Here is a 14,518-nt window from a genome sequence, read left to right on the forward strand (position 1 = left end):
TGCGGCCGCATGTTTTGGACACTTGGGTGAAGAGAGGGGCGGAGCTGTCAACTGATCACCACCTGGTGGTGGGTTGGCTCCGATGGTAGGGGAAGATGCCGGTCCGACCTGGCAGACCCAAACGCTCTGTGAGGGTCTGCTGGGAACGTCTGGCAGAATCCCCTGTCAGGAAGAGCTTCAACTCACACCTACGGCAGAGCTTTTCCCACGTCCCGGGGGAGGCGGGGGACATTGAGTCAGAGTGGACCATGTTCCGCGCCTCCATTGTCGAGGCAGCCGACCGAAGCTGTGGCCGTAAGGTTGTTGGTGCCTGTCGTGGCGGCAATCCCCGAACCCGCTGGTGGACACCGGCGGTAAGGGATGCCGTCAAGCTGAAGAAGGAGTCCTATAGGGCCGTTTTGGCCTGCGGGACTCTGGAGGCAGCTGACAGGTACCGGAGGGCCAAGCGGAACGCGGCTTCAGCAGTTGCTGAGGCAAAAACCCGGGCGTGGGAGGAGTTTGGCGAGGCCATGGAGAATGACTTCCGGACGGCTTCGAGGAAATTCTGGTCCACCATCCGGCGTCTCAGGAGGGGGAAGCAGTGCACGGTCAACACTGTTTACAGTGGAGATGGTGTGCTGCTGACCTCGACTCGGGATGTCGTGAGTCGGTGGGGGGAATACTTCGAAAACCTCCTCAATTCCACCGACACGCCTTGCATTGAGGAAGCAGGGCCTGGAGACTCTGAGACGGACTCTCCAATCTCGGAGGTCGAAGTCACAGAGGTAGTTAAAAAACTCCTTGGTGGCAAGGCCCCGGGGGTGGATGAGATCAGCCCGGAGTTCTTAAAGGCTCTGGATGTTGTGGGGCTGTCATGGCTGACAGGCCTCTACAACATTGCGTGGACATCGGCGACGGTGCCTCTGGATTGGCAGACTGGGGTGGTGGTGGACCGGAGGGTGTGTTCCAATTACAGGAGAATCACACTCCTCAGCCTCCCTGGTAAGTTCTATTCAAGGGTGCTGGAGAGGAAGGATCCGTCGGGAGGTCGAGCCTCGGATTCAGGAGGAGCAGTGTGGCTTAAGGCCTGGCCTTGGAACAGTGGACCAGCTCTACACCCTCGGAGTTCGCCTGGGAGTTCGCCCAAACAGTCCGCAGGTGTTTTGTGGACTTGGAGAAGGCGTTCGACCGTGTCCCTCGGGAGGTTCTGTGGAGTGTGCTTCGAGAGTACGGGGTGCCGAGCCAACTGATAAGGACGGTTCGGTCCCTGTATCACCGATGCCAGAGTTTGGTCCGCATTTCCGGCAGTAAGTCGGATTCGTTCCCAGTGAGGGGTGGACTCCGCCAAGGCTGCCCTTTGTCACCGATTCTGTTCATAATTTTTATGGACAGAATTTCTAGGCGCAGCCGAGGCGAGGTGTTGAGGGGTCCGGTTTGGGGACCTCAGCATCGCGTCACTGCTTTTTGCAGATGATGTGGTGCTGTTGGCTTCTTCAGGCCGTGATCTCCAGCTCTCATTGGAGCGGTTCGCAGCCAAGTGTGAAGCGGTCGGGATGAGGGTCAGCACCTCCAAATCTGAGTCCATGGTCCTTGGTCGGAAAAGGGTGGAATGCCCTCTTCGGATCGGGGATGAGATCCTGCCCCAAGTGGAGGAGTTCAAGTATCTTGGGGTCTTGTTCACGAGTGAGGGCAGGATGGAGCGTGAGATCGACAGGGGGATCGGTGCAGCGTCGGCAGTAATGCGGACTCTGTACCGGTCCGTCGTGGTGAAGAGAGAGCTGAGCCAAATGGCAAAGCTCTTGATTTACCGGTCGATCTATGCGTCTACCCTCACCTCACCTATGGTCACAAGCCATGGGTCGTGACCGAAAGAACAAGATCCAGGATACAAGCGGCTGAAATGAGTTTCCTCCGCAGGGTGTCCAGGCTCTCCCTTAGAGATAGGGTGAGAAGCTCGGTCATCCGGGAGAGACTCAGTGTAGAGCCGCTGCTCCTTCACGTTGAGACGAGCGAGATGAGGTGGCTCGGGCATCTCATCAGGATTTCTCCTGGACGCCTCTCTGGGGAGGTGTTCCTGGCATGTCCCACCGGTAGGAGACCCTGGGGATGACCCAGGACACGCTGGAGAGACTATGTCTCTCGGCTGGCCTGGGAACGCCTTGGGATCCCCCGGGATGAGCTGGATGAAGTGGCTGGGAGAGGGAGGTCTGGGAGTCCCTCCTAAAGCTGCTGCCCCCGCGACCCAACCCCGGGTAAGCGGAATAAGATGGATGGAGTTCTAAAACATATTTACAGTATGTACGCTTGTACATTGTTGGAAAAAAGTTGTTATACTAATAAGAGTTCTAAAAACATATTTACAGTGTATACTTTAGCTACATATACATGTCACACACACGTTTCATATTTATATTCATATTATTTATACATTATTTTATGGATGTCATTTATACTATGTATTAATACAGTAATCCCTCGCTACATCACGGTTCGCTTATTGCGGTTTCATTACATTGCGGATTTTTTTACCAAATTAAAAAATAAAATCAAATTCAATATTAAACTTCTAATTTGGGGAATTATGGCACGAAAGTTGCCCACATGACAGCAGAAGGCAGGGAGTGCCCACACAATTGCAGTGCGTACACTTGTACCTTTTTAGAAAAAAAATGTTATAATAATAAGAGTTCTAAAAACATATTTACAGTGTTGTACCTTGTTATAGAAAAATTGTCATAATAATAAGAGTTCTAAAAACATATTTACAGTATGTACACTTGTACCTTGTTATAAAAAATGTAATAATAAAAGCTGTTCAAAAAACATATATACAGTATGTGTTAAGAATTCTCCATGTTATGTTATTCAGTCGTGCTTTGATTTGAGGTAGGGTGCTTTATTTTGAAGGCCGTTTTCAGGCAATACCACTTTCTGTTTCACGTTCGCGTACACCAGACATGTCCAAAGTCCGGCCCGCGGGCCAATTGCGGCCCGTGGTCAAATTTCATCAGGCCCGCAGCCACTGTGATAAAATCTTTAGTATGTGGCCCGCCGCCATTGTTGACCAGCGTTTTAATACACACGTACCAAAGCTATTTTATATTTATGCCGCAGAAATGTAATCTCGCGCGACCCGGCGTGATTTCACAGCGAGAACATGACTCCAGCTGTCCTGCTATGCGGAGCATGCGCAAATCAAATGCGGAAATAAACCCGTTGTAAAAAGGGTACGCGCAAACCGGCTGCGTGAACCCTGTGTGAAATGTTCATGAGGCGAAAATAATTTTAAACTCATGTAAATTTAAGGTATTTCATACAGTTTGTTCAATGTTATCGTATTTTATGTATTACTTATAACTCCTGTTAAAAATGTTCATGAGGCGAAAATAATTTTAAACTCATGTAAATTTAAGGTATTTCATACAGTTTGTTCAATGTTATCGGACTCTTCAGATATGAATGAAAGGCAGAATTTGTGTTTTTAGAGTTGTTCACATCTGCCTGAGTGGCTTATATTTGGTTATCTTGTCATTTAAAAAATAAAGACAATTGGGAGAATGAAATTTGTTTTATAACAGTGTTTATTTGGATGAAATTGTAGTTAAAAAAATGTCCGAAAAAACTACTGGCCCCCGGGCCCCTTCACTTTATCAAATCTGGCCCTCCTTGCAAAAGGTTTGGACACCCCTGGCGTACACGTTACAGTGGTACAGCAGTCATTGACGATGTAAGTGGGTCTCCTTACAAGAGAAATGATCGATCACATAGGTCTAACCTATAGGACAATGTAGTCTTGCTCCAAATGTTGGTTTACATTCCTTTGGAGGTCCGGACAATGTAGTATTGCTCCAAATGTTGGTTTACATTCCTTTGGAGGTCCGTTTTTACGTTAGCACGATCGGGAATTAGCAATGTTTTGCGAATGTTTTGATAGGACAGGAAGCCATAGGAGTGGTGTTAAGCGGATAGTCCCGGTTATGGTCCTCATGGTTGTGTTGAGCTGGGTGTCCGCATAGTGGGTATGGGGGGACCTTGACCAGACAGGGGCACAATATTCGGCTGCAGAGTATGCAAGGGCCAGTGCAGAGGTGCGCAGTGTGGACACTGCTGCGCCCCATTTCACACCAGCGAGTTTGCAGAGCAGGTTGTTCCTTGATTTAACTTTGGCTGCCGTCCCCTTTAGGTGTTCCTTAAAAGATAGGGTCCGGTCAAGGGTCACTCCAAGGTAGATTGGGTTGGAGGCATGCTTCAGTTTGAGTCCACCCAGGTAGATGTTTAGTTCTCTGGCAGCTTTTGCGTTATGGAGGTGGAATACGCTAGATACAGTTTTTGCTGGGCTTGGCTTTGGGAACCAGGTTTTACAGAAATGGTCCAGTTTGACAAGATCTTCTGTGAGCACCCGTTCCAGTTGGTCGAAGTCTGGTGCTTGAAATGCCAGACAGATGTCATCTGCATAGATGAATTTCCGGGATTTGGTAGTGGGTAGGTCATTTATGTAGAGGTTGAACAGCTTTGGAGCTACGACTGAGCCTTGTGGTAGCCCGTTTGTCTGCCTTCTCCATGCGCTCGTGTTCTGACCGAGGTGAACTCTGAACCTTCTGTTTGTCAGCAGAGTTTGTATTATTGCCGTTGCCCAGGCAGGGAGCGCTTTTGTGAGTTTGAGTCGTAGGCCTTTGTGCCAGGCAGTATCATAGTGAGCTCGAGGAACACAGTTCCTGTCTTCAGTCTGTACTCGAAACCATTTTCGATAAAGGTGGATAGGGCCAGTACTTGTTCTCCTGTGCTGCGGTCCTTGCGGAAACCTGCCTGATCCACACAAAGAAGTTCCTCTACTCCTGGCGAAATACGTTGTAAAAGTAGTCGTTCCAAGATTTTGAAAGGAACGCTGATTAGGAAGATTGGGCGGTAGCTAGCTGGCAGTTTGTGGTCTTTGTTTGTTTTTACAATCCTAGTGTAGAATCGTGTCAGCCAGGTTTGGGCTCGGGGGTCGAGGTGTTTCATGAACTCTGGAGAGATGTTGTCATATCCTGCTGCCTTCCCACATTTCAGGCCCTGCAGGACTTTCTCCAGTTCAGGAACTTTAAAAGGCTCTGGAATTCTATCCTTTCTGAGCACTTGTTGGTGTTTCTTTAGCTCAGATGAAACTACTCTTCTGGTGGGTTTGTCTTGAGTTACTTTTGCAATAGACAGTAGGTGTGATGCAACTTGATTGGGTGTGACGGGTGCTCGGTTTTGGCTAGGGGGCTTTTGTGCAGCTCCTAGACGGCGGATGAGGCTCCAGCATTTCCTGCTAGAGTGTGTAAAGTTCAGGTCAGCTACTGTCTCCTCCCATTTTCTTCGCCAAGCTGTAGTTAGCGATTCAATGAGATGGTCTGCTATCTCAGGGTCCCCTGCTGTTTTGTAGGCTTGTAGGAGTGCAGCGCTTTCTTCATCTAGGCATGGGACGTACAAGGGTCGGTAACCTCGTGGGATGGCTGAGTGGGCAGCCTTGTATATGGCGCTGGCTGCAGAAGCGATTGTAGGCTTCATCTACAGTGATGGTGTGGAGTGGGATGGTGACAACACTCCTATCCAGAGTTTCACTATATTTCTTCCAGTTGGCTTTGCGGAAGTTCCAGCGCATCTTCCTTGGGCTCTTTATGACTGGGAGCTGTAGGCCAACGTGTACGAGCAAGGGGCGGTGTTGACTGTGTGGAAAGTCATCAAGGATGAGGATCTGAACAGGATAGGGCGTTCCATTGAAGGAGCTGACCCAACACAGGTCAGGAGAATAGTCTTTCTTCCACCTGGCGGAGTGGAAGGTTCCTCTTTGTTTGGGATCGTGTATCAGGGCATGGTCATTTCTAGATGCCCAATCTGAAAGTGCCTCTCCATCGCTATCCGCTGCTGGGTATCCCCAGTCAGGGTGGTGGCTGTTAAAGTCTCCCACGTAGATGGCAGGGTGGGGTAGTGTGGGTAGGATCTGCAGATCCCAGTTGGCACTAGGAGGCTTGTACACATTGACAATATTGAAACCACCAATATCAATGGTGTCAGAGAAATATGTTGTTGTCAAGTGGTTTGCTTCAACTATGTCAGAGCGCACATAGGTGGCCCGTCCATGTTTGGCATGTGGGGTGTGGCACAGGAGGTCAAAGCCTTTGATGGTGAGGCGGCCTGCTTCCTCTGTGCCAATGTGAGTCTTGGAGGCAGATAACGTCAATCGAGTGTTGGAAGGTGAGGACTTCAATGAGGCTTCGCTTGGCTGCAGAAAGGCCTTCGTCATTTAGTTGTAGTATTCGAAGGGCAGGTCCCACCACGAGGTGCTCTTGAAGCTGTTTGCTATCGGCTTTGGGACTGTGACTAGGATTCTTTGACTTGGCTCTCAGGCGTCGTCTCTCGAAATTTAGTGTGCTGGTAGGATCATTTGCTTCCCTGGGCAAGCCCGGGTACTGACAGGGGGCGCGACGAGAACGCTGATCCATTGCCCCCATTTTCTTCTGAAGCCATAACACAAAGCACTATGAAAAGAATCCGTGAAGCAGCAAGGCCGTGAAACGTGAACCGTGATAGAGCGAGGGATTACTGTAAATATAAACTATATATCAAATAACAATAACATAAATAACAAGTGTATCGAACCATCCGTGTCACTCCAAATCATTAAATCCATCGAAATCTTCCTCTGTGTCATATTTAAACAACTCAGTTGACTCTGGAAGTCTGTGGATGGTGGAAGTAAGTGGATGTCAGATTCATCGTCAGTTGCCGTTCCAATTGTTCTACAGGCCTAGAGCGCCCTCATGCGGTTTAAAGTGAAAATAACATGTGAAGTGATGAACTATACTAGTAAGTAAGTAATGTGTTAATGATCAAGTAATAATGTGTTAATAATTTCACATATAAGTCGCTCCTGATTATGAGTCACACTCCCGGCCAAACTAAGTCTGGGTTTCCTTGCTGAATTAGCTGCCCCCGCGACCCGACCATGGATAAGCGGTTGGTGGAGAGTAGGGATCATTTTATAGATGGCAAAGTATGGTTGGTGATGTGACTCACGCCTTTGAGCACTTCGTCCCTGTGGTCACTGAACAGCATGAACAAGTTGATCTTCCAGCTGGTGTTGCAATTTACAGAGTTGACCTGCAGACATTGACACAAACATGCACACACACATACCACACACACACATAAACACATACATGCAAGCACGCATACGAAGTCAGAGGAGGATGTGGATGTGAGCTTAGATGGTGATGCACTGCTGAAAAGATGGTAGCACCTCTTTACAGCCCGGGTGGTCACTCAGTTCGTAGTTTGATGCGTGAAGCGGCTGGCCAGCGTTGACAGGGTTCAAGATGACTTTGTCCCCCACCACTACCTGTAGAAGCCCAAACCCATATTATTATTACGATTATAAATTAACACATTTATATTAGCTTTTACATTTACATGGTGTCTAATATTATTCCCATCCTTGTCAAAACCCTGAAGTAACTCACTCCCAAATACTCGTAATATGAAGACCTAAAAAATAAAAGACTGCTGAGAGGTGGTGGATGACAGCCAACATCACATTGAGACGAGCCACAAAAATGACTAACCATCAGTGTCGATAAGTTGTGACATTACAAGTGGCCGCAGTACTTGATGAACAACATTTTTCAGGAGCAAGGTAGTAAAAGCTGCAGTCTGTGGGATTTTGGCTGCCCCCGCAGTGGCAAAAAAAAAAAAAAATCAACACCTTCACATGAATGGTTTTCCTTTCTTGAGCTCTCCTGTGAGAAACTGTTGGTCTCTGGGGGGGGCGTGCTCGATAGCGGTTTCTACTGAGCAAATGTAGAATTCATCACATTGAAATAATAGCTTATGATCACGACTCCATGAGATGAGCAAACACGAGAATGTACTTGGTGTCACATTCGCAGAAAGACCGCATGAAATTTGAACCCATCTGAAAATAATTTTCCAGAGACTTGCAAGATCACCCATTGTGAACCATCAAAGTGCTAATCTACTATTTATAAGATTGTGAGTCATAATTGGTTTAAAAAAAGGCTATTATTAAGATGTAAGTGACTTTGAAAGTCACTGTATTAGATATCAACTTAACAGGGGTGGCACGGTGATGCACTGGTTAGCATTTCCGCCTCACAGTGCAAAGGGTTTCATTCCTTCCTGTGTGGAGTTTGCATGTTGCCTGTGTGGGTTTTCTCCGGGTACTCCGGTTCCATCCTACATTTCTGTTTACATTTTATATTAATATACTTATAATACTTATAGGTATTATATAGTCCTATATAACAATATATATAACTATATATCAAATAACTATAACAAAAATAAGTTTATCAAACCATCCATGTCACTTCAAATCATTAAATCCATCGAAATCTTCATCCTTTGTGTCACTTATAAACAACGCCGCTGCTGACTCCGGAAGTACATGCAGCGCTGTCGGACTCATCGTCAGTTGCGGTTCCAATTATTCCACTACAGTAATTTCTCGTTTTTCGATCACGAAATGGTTCCCGAACACAACACCGCTGCTGCTCACTGCTCCCCTCTCCCCCAGGGAATGGATCGAAATCACATGGAGATGGGTTAAATGCAGAGGACAAATTTCACCACACCCATATCTGTGTGTGACGATGATCATTGGGACTATCATTTTTAACTTAGCGCTTTGTGCATGAATAAAATTAGCATGAACAGACCCTCATCATGGAAAATGCTAGAAGAAATGCATAAAAGCGACAAAGAAAGAGAGACTGAGAAAGTGACTGGCGAAGTATATCTGACACTATTCCAATCCAACATTGAGAAAGAAGACTAATGGTTTCAGTGCACAGGAGGTTATGAAGAGAGCTTTCAGTGACTTTTACTGGTATGTTTTGCACTTACGTAACTTATAGGACAATTCTATTTTCCCAACTGTTATTACTTGGGTATTTCAATTTCAATAGGAAAGTGCACAAGGGACTTTAAGATTAAAATACAGAAATCGAAATCACAAGCCAGGGCTTCATTGGGGCAGATAATGATGTGGACAATACCAAATTGGTCAGAGTACAGGAATGGGAAATTCAGCCAAGCGTCCGGCTGTGTTTATTTGGTATATTGATGAGCACAAATAAAAAGTCGCAATATCTTATTTGTTCTTCTTTTCTTTTCATTACTTCTTACTTACACCGCTGTCATCAAACACTCCATAATAGCTGTGACTAAAGTTATGTATTTATTCAAGTGATTTTACTTTTACTTATCCAGGAAAGGTTTATGCAATGCCAAACAAATTGCGGACAGCAGACTAAAACATGGCTAAATAAAAGCAAAAACCGTAATTTACGGACTATAAGTCGCTTTTTTTTTCTTAGTTTGAGTGGGTTAGGGCGACTTATACCGAGGAGCGACTTCAAGTGACGTCAGCGGCGCGGCAGTTGTTTATATAAAAATTAGATCATTTTTCGAGTATTAGCGGCTTTGTTTGTAAGTGACACAGAGGCAAACAGTTTTGAAGGATTTAATGATTTGGGGCTAGACAAAGCACGGCTCACCAAAGCCCCTTATGATGATAAACAAAAATGGACTCAGTTTTCCCTCACCCGGACGCGGGTCACCGGGGACCCTCTCTGGAGCCAGGCCTGGAGGTGGGGCTCGAAGGCGAGCGCCTGGTGGCCGGGCCTTCGCCCATGGGTCCGGCCGGGCATAGCCCGAAAAGAAAATGAGGGTCCCCCTTCCCATGGGCTCACCACCTGTAGGAGGGGCCAAAAGGGTCGGGTGCAAAGTGAGCTGGGCGGCGGCCAAAGGCGGGGACCTTGGGGGTCCGATTCCCGGCTGCAAAGGCTGGCTCTAGGGACATGGAATGTCACCTCTCTGGCTGGAAAAGAGCCCGAGCTGGTGTGTGAGGCAGAAAAGTTCCGACTTGACATAGTCGGACTTGCCTACACACATAGTTTGGGCTCTGGTACAAGCCCTCTCGAGAGGGGCTGGACTCTCTTCCACTCTGGAGTTGCCCATGGTGAGAGGTGTCAAGCGGGTGTTGGTATACTTATTGCGCCCCGGCTGGGCGCCTGCACATTGGGGTTCACCCCGGTGAGCGAGAGGGTAGCCTCCCTCCGCCCTCGGGTGGGGGGGACGGGTCCTTACTGTTGTTTGTGTCTGTGCACCGAACGGCAGCTCAGAGTACCCACCCTTTTTGGAGTCCCTGGAGGAAGTGCTGGAGAGCGCTCCTTGGAGTCCCCCATCGTTCTACGTGACTTCAATGCTCACGTGGGCAATGACCTGGAAGGGCGTGATTGGGAGGAACGCCCCCCCCCCAATCTGAACCCAAGCGGTGTTCTATTGTTGGACTTCTGTGCTCGACACGGATGTTCTATAATGAACACCATGTTCAAGCATAAGGGTGTCCATGTGTGCACTTGCCACCAGGACACCCTAGGCCGCAGTTCGTTGAACTTTGAAGTTGTGTCATCGGATTTGCGGCCGCATGTTTTGGACACTCGGGTGAAGAGAGGGGCGGAGCTGTCAACTGATCACCACCTGGTGGTGGGTTGGCTCAGATGGTGGGGAAGATGCCGGTCCGACCTGGCAGGCCCAAACGCTCTGTGAGGGTCTGCTGGGAACGTCTGGCAGAATCCCCTGTCAGGAAGAGCTTCAACTCCCACCGTCTGTCCGGGGACGGTGGATGGGACTTGGACATGGCTTTTATGCACGCCCGGTCCTATTCTATGGAGCTCTCTTCCACCTCCGTGGCTGGAAATGCCACCCACGGGGATGGAAGTCCATGCCGCCGCACGCCTGGAAGTCCACGCCGGTGCTTGGGGCCGTGTGGCGGTGAACTATTTATGTGATAGTTATTTGATATATTTTATTTCGTGGAGCAACTTGTATATGTTTTTATTGTTACAGTTCAGTAGCTGTCTCGTTGAACTCTTGTTTTGTTAAATAAAGAGGCGTTTACCAAACCCACGTCTTTGCTTGTACTTTGTTAACGCTACAATATAGTTATAGACTAGATCTGTGGACTAACGACGAGGCTGACGTCAGGGCGCATGCGCGGCGTTGTTGACAAAGATCGAGGAATTTGATTGATGGATTTAAGGATTTGGAGTGACACAGATGGTTTGATAATATTGTTGTATTGTGATAGTTATTTGAAATGTACTTTATATATCGTTATATGGGTCTGTGGAATAATTAGAAATGCAACTTATTAGTCTGACGTCAGTGGCGCGGCGCATACACGGCATTGTTTACATAAAGGACGATCAATGGATTTAATGAATTGGAGTGACACAGATGGTTTTATAAACGTGTCATTTATGTAATAGTTATTAGAATAACTCCGAATGTTACATTCTCAGCTCTTCGTTTGTGTTTATGTCACGTTAGCATACCTATCGTTTAGCCTGTTGCTCGTTCATGTCTGTTCTTGGTGTTGGATTTGATTTTTTAAATTTCCCACAAAATGCGACCTATACTCCGGAGCGACTTAAATAGGTTTGTTTTTTTTCACATTATTGTGCATTTTATGGCTAATGCGACCTATATTCTGGAGCGACTTTTAGTCCGAAAGATACGGTATACACAAAACTGACTGAGAAAACTGACTTCCCTTCTACTTTCCCTTTCTATTATGTGATGCAATTACCTTCAGAAGAGTGTATAACACAAAACAAATTTAAAGATTTATGTGTCGTGCTTACATTGTCTCCATTGGCACGCAGCTTCCAGAAAGGCTGTATGAAAAGCCAGGAGCCTTCATTGCCAGTCCCAGCTAGCGTGACGCGCATTGCGTTCTTTTCCAGAAGGGCCGGCAAACGCTTGTTCACAGTCAAGTACTTGTTGCTCTTCATGTGCAGGAGCTGCAGGAAAACAGGAAACAAATGAACAACAAAATGGCGCATTACCGACTCACTGTGGTGACAACTGAACACAGTACATGCTGAATATAGCCACACTTAACTGTACAACTGACAGTTTCTATTCGCGAAACTTTGATTTGCTCAGCGGTCTCAAAGGACTTCCTCTTGCCCCAGCGGCGGCTAGCGAACATCGAGACCCGGCTGCAGCGGCTAACAACACCGAAACCTGGCAGCACTGAGATCCGGCGGCCGAGGCTATCAACATCGAGACAAGGCGGCGGTGGCTAACAACATTGAGGCCCAGCGGCACTGAGACCCAGTGGAGGTGGCGACGTGCTAACACCTAGCGGCTAACAACAGCTGACCGACGGCCCTCTAGCACCTGCCGGCTAGCATCAGTGGACGGCGGAGGCATCAGCTGAAGCGAAGGCCCAACGCGGCTACTCGCACCTGGTGGCTAACAACAGTGGCGGCCAGCCGTCTTTCATACAATCCTGGGCAGACAAAAAAGAGCAGACACAGAGATGCCAAAAAAAGTGGAGACAAAGCCAGACGATGAGGATGGTGAGTACATGTCACCTAGCCAGGTATCTGACCTGACGCAAAAACAGAAGGATATGTTTACGGCCCTCCTACAACAGCAGCAGGAGGACTTTAAAGGCTTCGTTCAACTTATTATGGATTCCACAAATAAAAGATTTGAGGCTGTTATTAAATATATCCAAGAGGTCAAGGTGAGTCTGCAATTCACCTAAAAAGAGGAGGATGACCTGAAATCTTGCAACGACAAACAAACTGAAAAAGCCAACATAATGCAGGCTGACATATTTAAAGTATGTGAAAGTTTGCTAACTATGACTGACAAACTGGAATACCTGGAAGGACAAACCACAAGCTATACGTGGTATTTGATGGAGTGGCAGAAGCACCAAGAGAAACCTGGGCTGATACAGCGGAGACGATCAAAAACATTTTGAAAGAAAAACTTAAACTACAGCACAAGGTAGAAATAGAGAGAGCACACCGCATAGGGAGACCTAGAGAAGGTGGCAAACCAAGACCTATAGTTGTTAAACTCCTCAGGTATAAAGACAGAGACGCCATATTGCAGCGGGCAAAAGCTCTTCATGGCACAAAAATCTATATCAACGAGGACTAAACAAACTCCATCAAAAGGAAAAGAAAAGAGCTTATGCCAGAGTTGAGCGCAGCAAGAGAAAGAGGAGACATTGCACCAGTACGCCCATTTTCATTGCCTCTGTAAGGTCTCTTTTCAAAACCGTTTTGTTCATCTAAAGAAACACAACGTTACAGACAAATGACAAAAAAACACTAGATATTATATACATCATCTTAACTACGGAAATTAGTTAATATAGCCAGTTAATGTTTGAACACAAACAGAGACATAGAGACAGACAGCAGTTCAGTCTAACTGCATAGCCTGTCAGCGTAGGCAGCCGTGTGATTACACAATCCTCAGAGGAGGCAAGGCAGGAAGTTGGCTACTCCGAGCGAATCGTCTTCGGTTTTAGATTTTGGTTAAAAATGATACAAAACTACTGAAATTAAAAGGAAATTGAATTTGTATTAAAAACAATTGAATTTGTTTTTTCCCCTTTTCATGACGGCACTCCCTTGCCTCCTCTGACCGCACGTCACTGATTCATACATACATCCAACGCCACACACATCCATCCATCTATCTTTCCATCCATCTATCTTTCCATCCATCCATCCATCCATCCACCCACCCACCCAGACCCCACCTACACATGCAATAAATGTAATAACGCAAAAATGACTTTAGATTTGGTACTATTCTAAGGTTTGGGAACCTCAAATGTAATGATACTACTGCTATGTCTGACCATTTATAAAATCTGAAGTATTGGCTCATTGTCAACATCATGAATGCAACAGTAGCCGCAATAATTCATCAATCACTCAATCTTGCTGAGTTCCTTTCTCTGGCTGCTGCCGCATTTCCCTCTTATATTGCTTCAATTGATAATCTCACAAATACTTTTTATGCTGCTTTGTAAACGCCGCTCTTTGTAAAAAGTCTTAAAAAATGTAATAGCACTACAACTTTCAACAACAACTTAATGGTTGCTATTCATCAATTTGAACCTATTCAGTCTATTTTTGAAACTAACCAAGTGTTTTTTTCCTAGCTCTGGACTCCGACACCTCATCAATACTATTATTACTAGATCTTATCGCTGCCTTTGACACTATCACAACGGCCTCTCCAATCTGGCCCTGAGTGGTGCTCTGTGACTGGACTTTTTTTCTCTTCACGGAATTCAACCTTGTTGGAGTAATCTCGGGAAAGCCTTGGCCTGGCAGACCAGGGGGCCTTATCTTTTACGGGTTTACGACTCTCCTTTAAACTAAATGCTTTCTATTTAGTTCAAGGAATGTCTTTTGAACCCCGTCAGCCTTATGTTTCCTTCCTGTCTTTATGTTACTTTTGTGTTTGTTTTGTAAGAAGGACTTTTTTTCTCGTCACGGAATTCACCCTTGTTGTAGTAATCTCGAGAAAGCCTTGGCCTGCCAGACCAGGGGGCCTTATCTTTTACGAGTTTACGACTCTCCTTTAAACTAAATGCTTTCTATTTAGTTCAAGGAATGTCTTTTGATCCCCGTCAGCCTTATGTTTCCTTCCTGTCCTTATGTTACTTTTGTGT

At 46.6% G+C, this 14,518-nt stretch overlaps 1 protein-coding gene across 8 annotated transcripts in view; it reads right to left on the reverse strand.

Annotated features, from left to right (window-relative positions):
• The window catches only part of itpr3 (inositol 1,4,5-trisphosphate receptor, type 3), a 321,535-nt gene that overhangs the window by 233,336 nt on the left and 73,681 nt on the right, over positions 1 to 14,518 (reverse strand). For 7 of the 8 annotated variants that reach the window (XM_085910318.1, XM_085910310.1, XM_085910344.1 and 4 more), the window contains 3 exons: positions 11,667 to 11,825; positions 7,241 to 7,339; positions 7,018 to 7,101 (listed from right to left, as the gene is read on the reverse strand). In XM_085910318.1, coding sequence (XP_085766444.1) covers positions 7,018 to 7,101; positions 7,241 to 7,339; positions 11,667 to 11,825 — 342 coding nt within the window. The remainder of the gene's footprint in view (positions 1 to 7,017; positions 7,102 to 7,240; positions 7,340 to 11,666; positions 11,826 to 14,518) is intronic. The other variant, XM_085910327.1, reaches the window with a different exon arrangement.

Source organism: Syngnathus leptorhynchus, chromosome 1 (genome assembly GCF_054491065.1).
Source record: "Syngnathus leptorhynchus isolate UIUO chromosome 1, UIUO_Slep, whole genome shotgun sequence".
NCBI classification, from domain to species: domain Eukaryota; kingdom Metazoa; phylum Chordata; class Actinopteri; order Syngnathiformes; family Syngnathidae; genus Syngnathus; species Syngnathus leptorhynchus.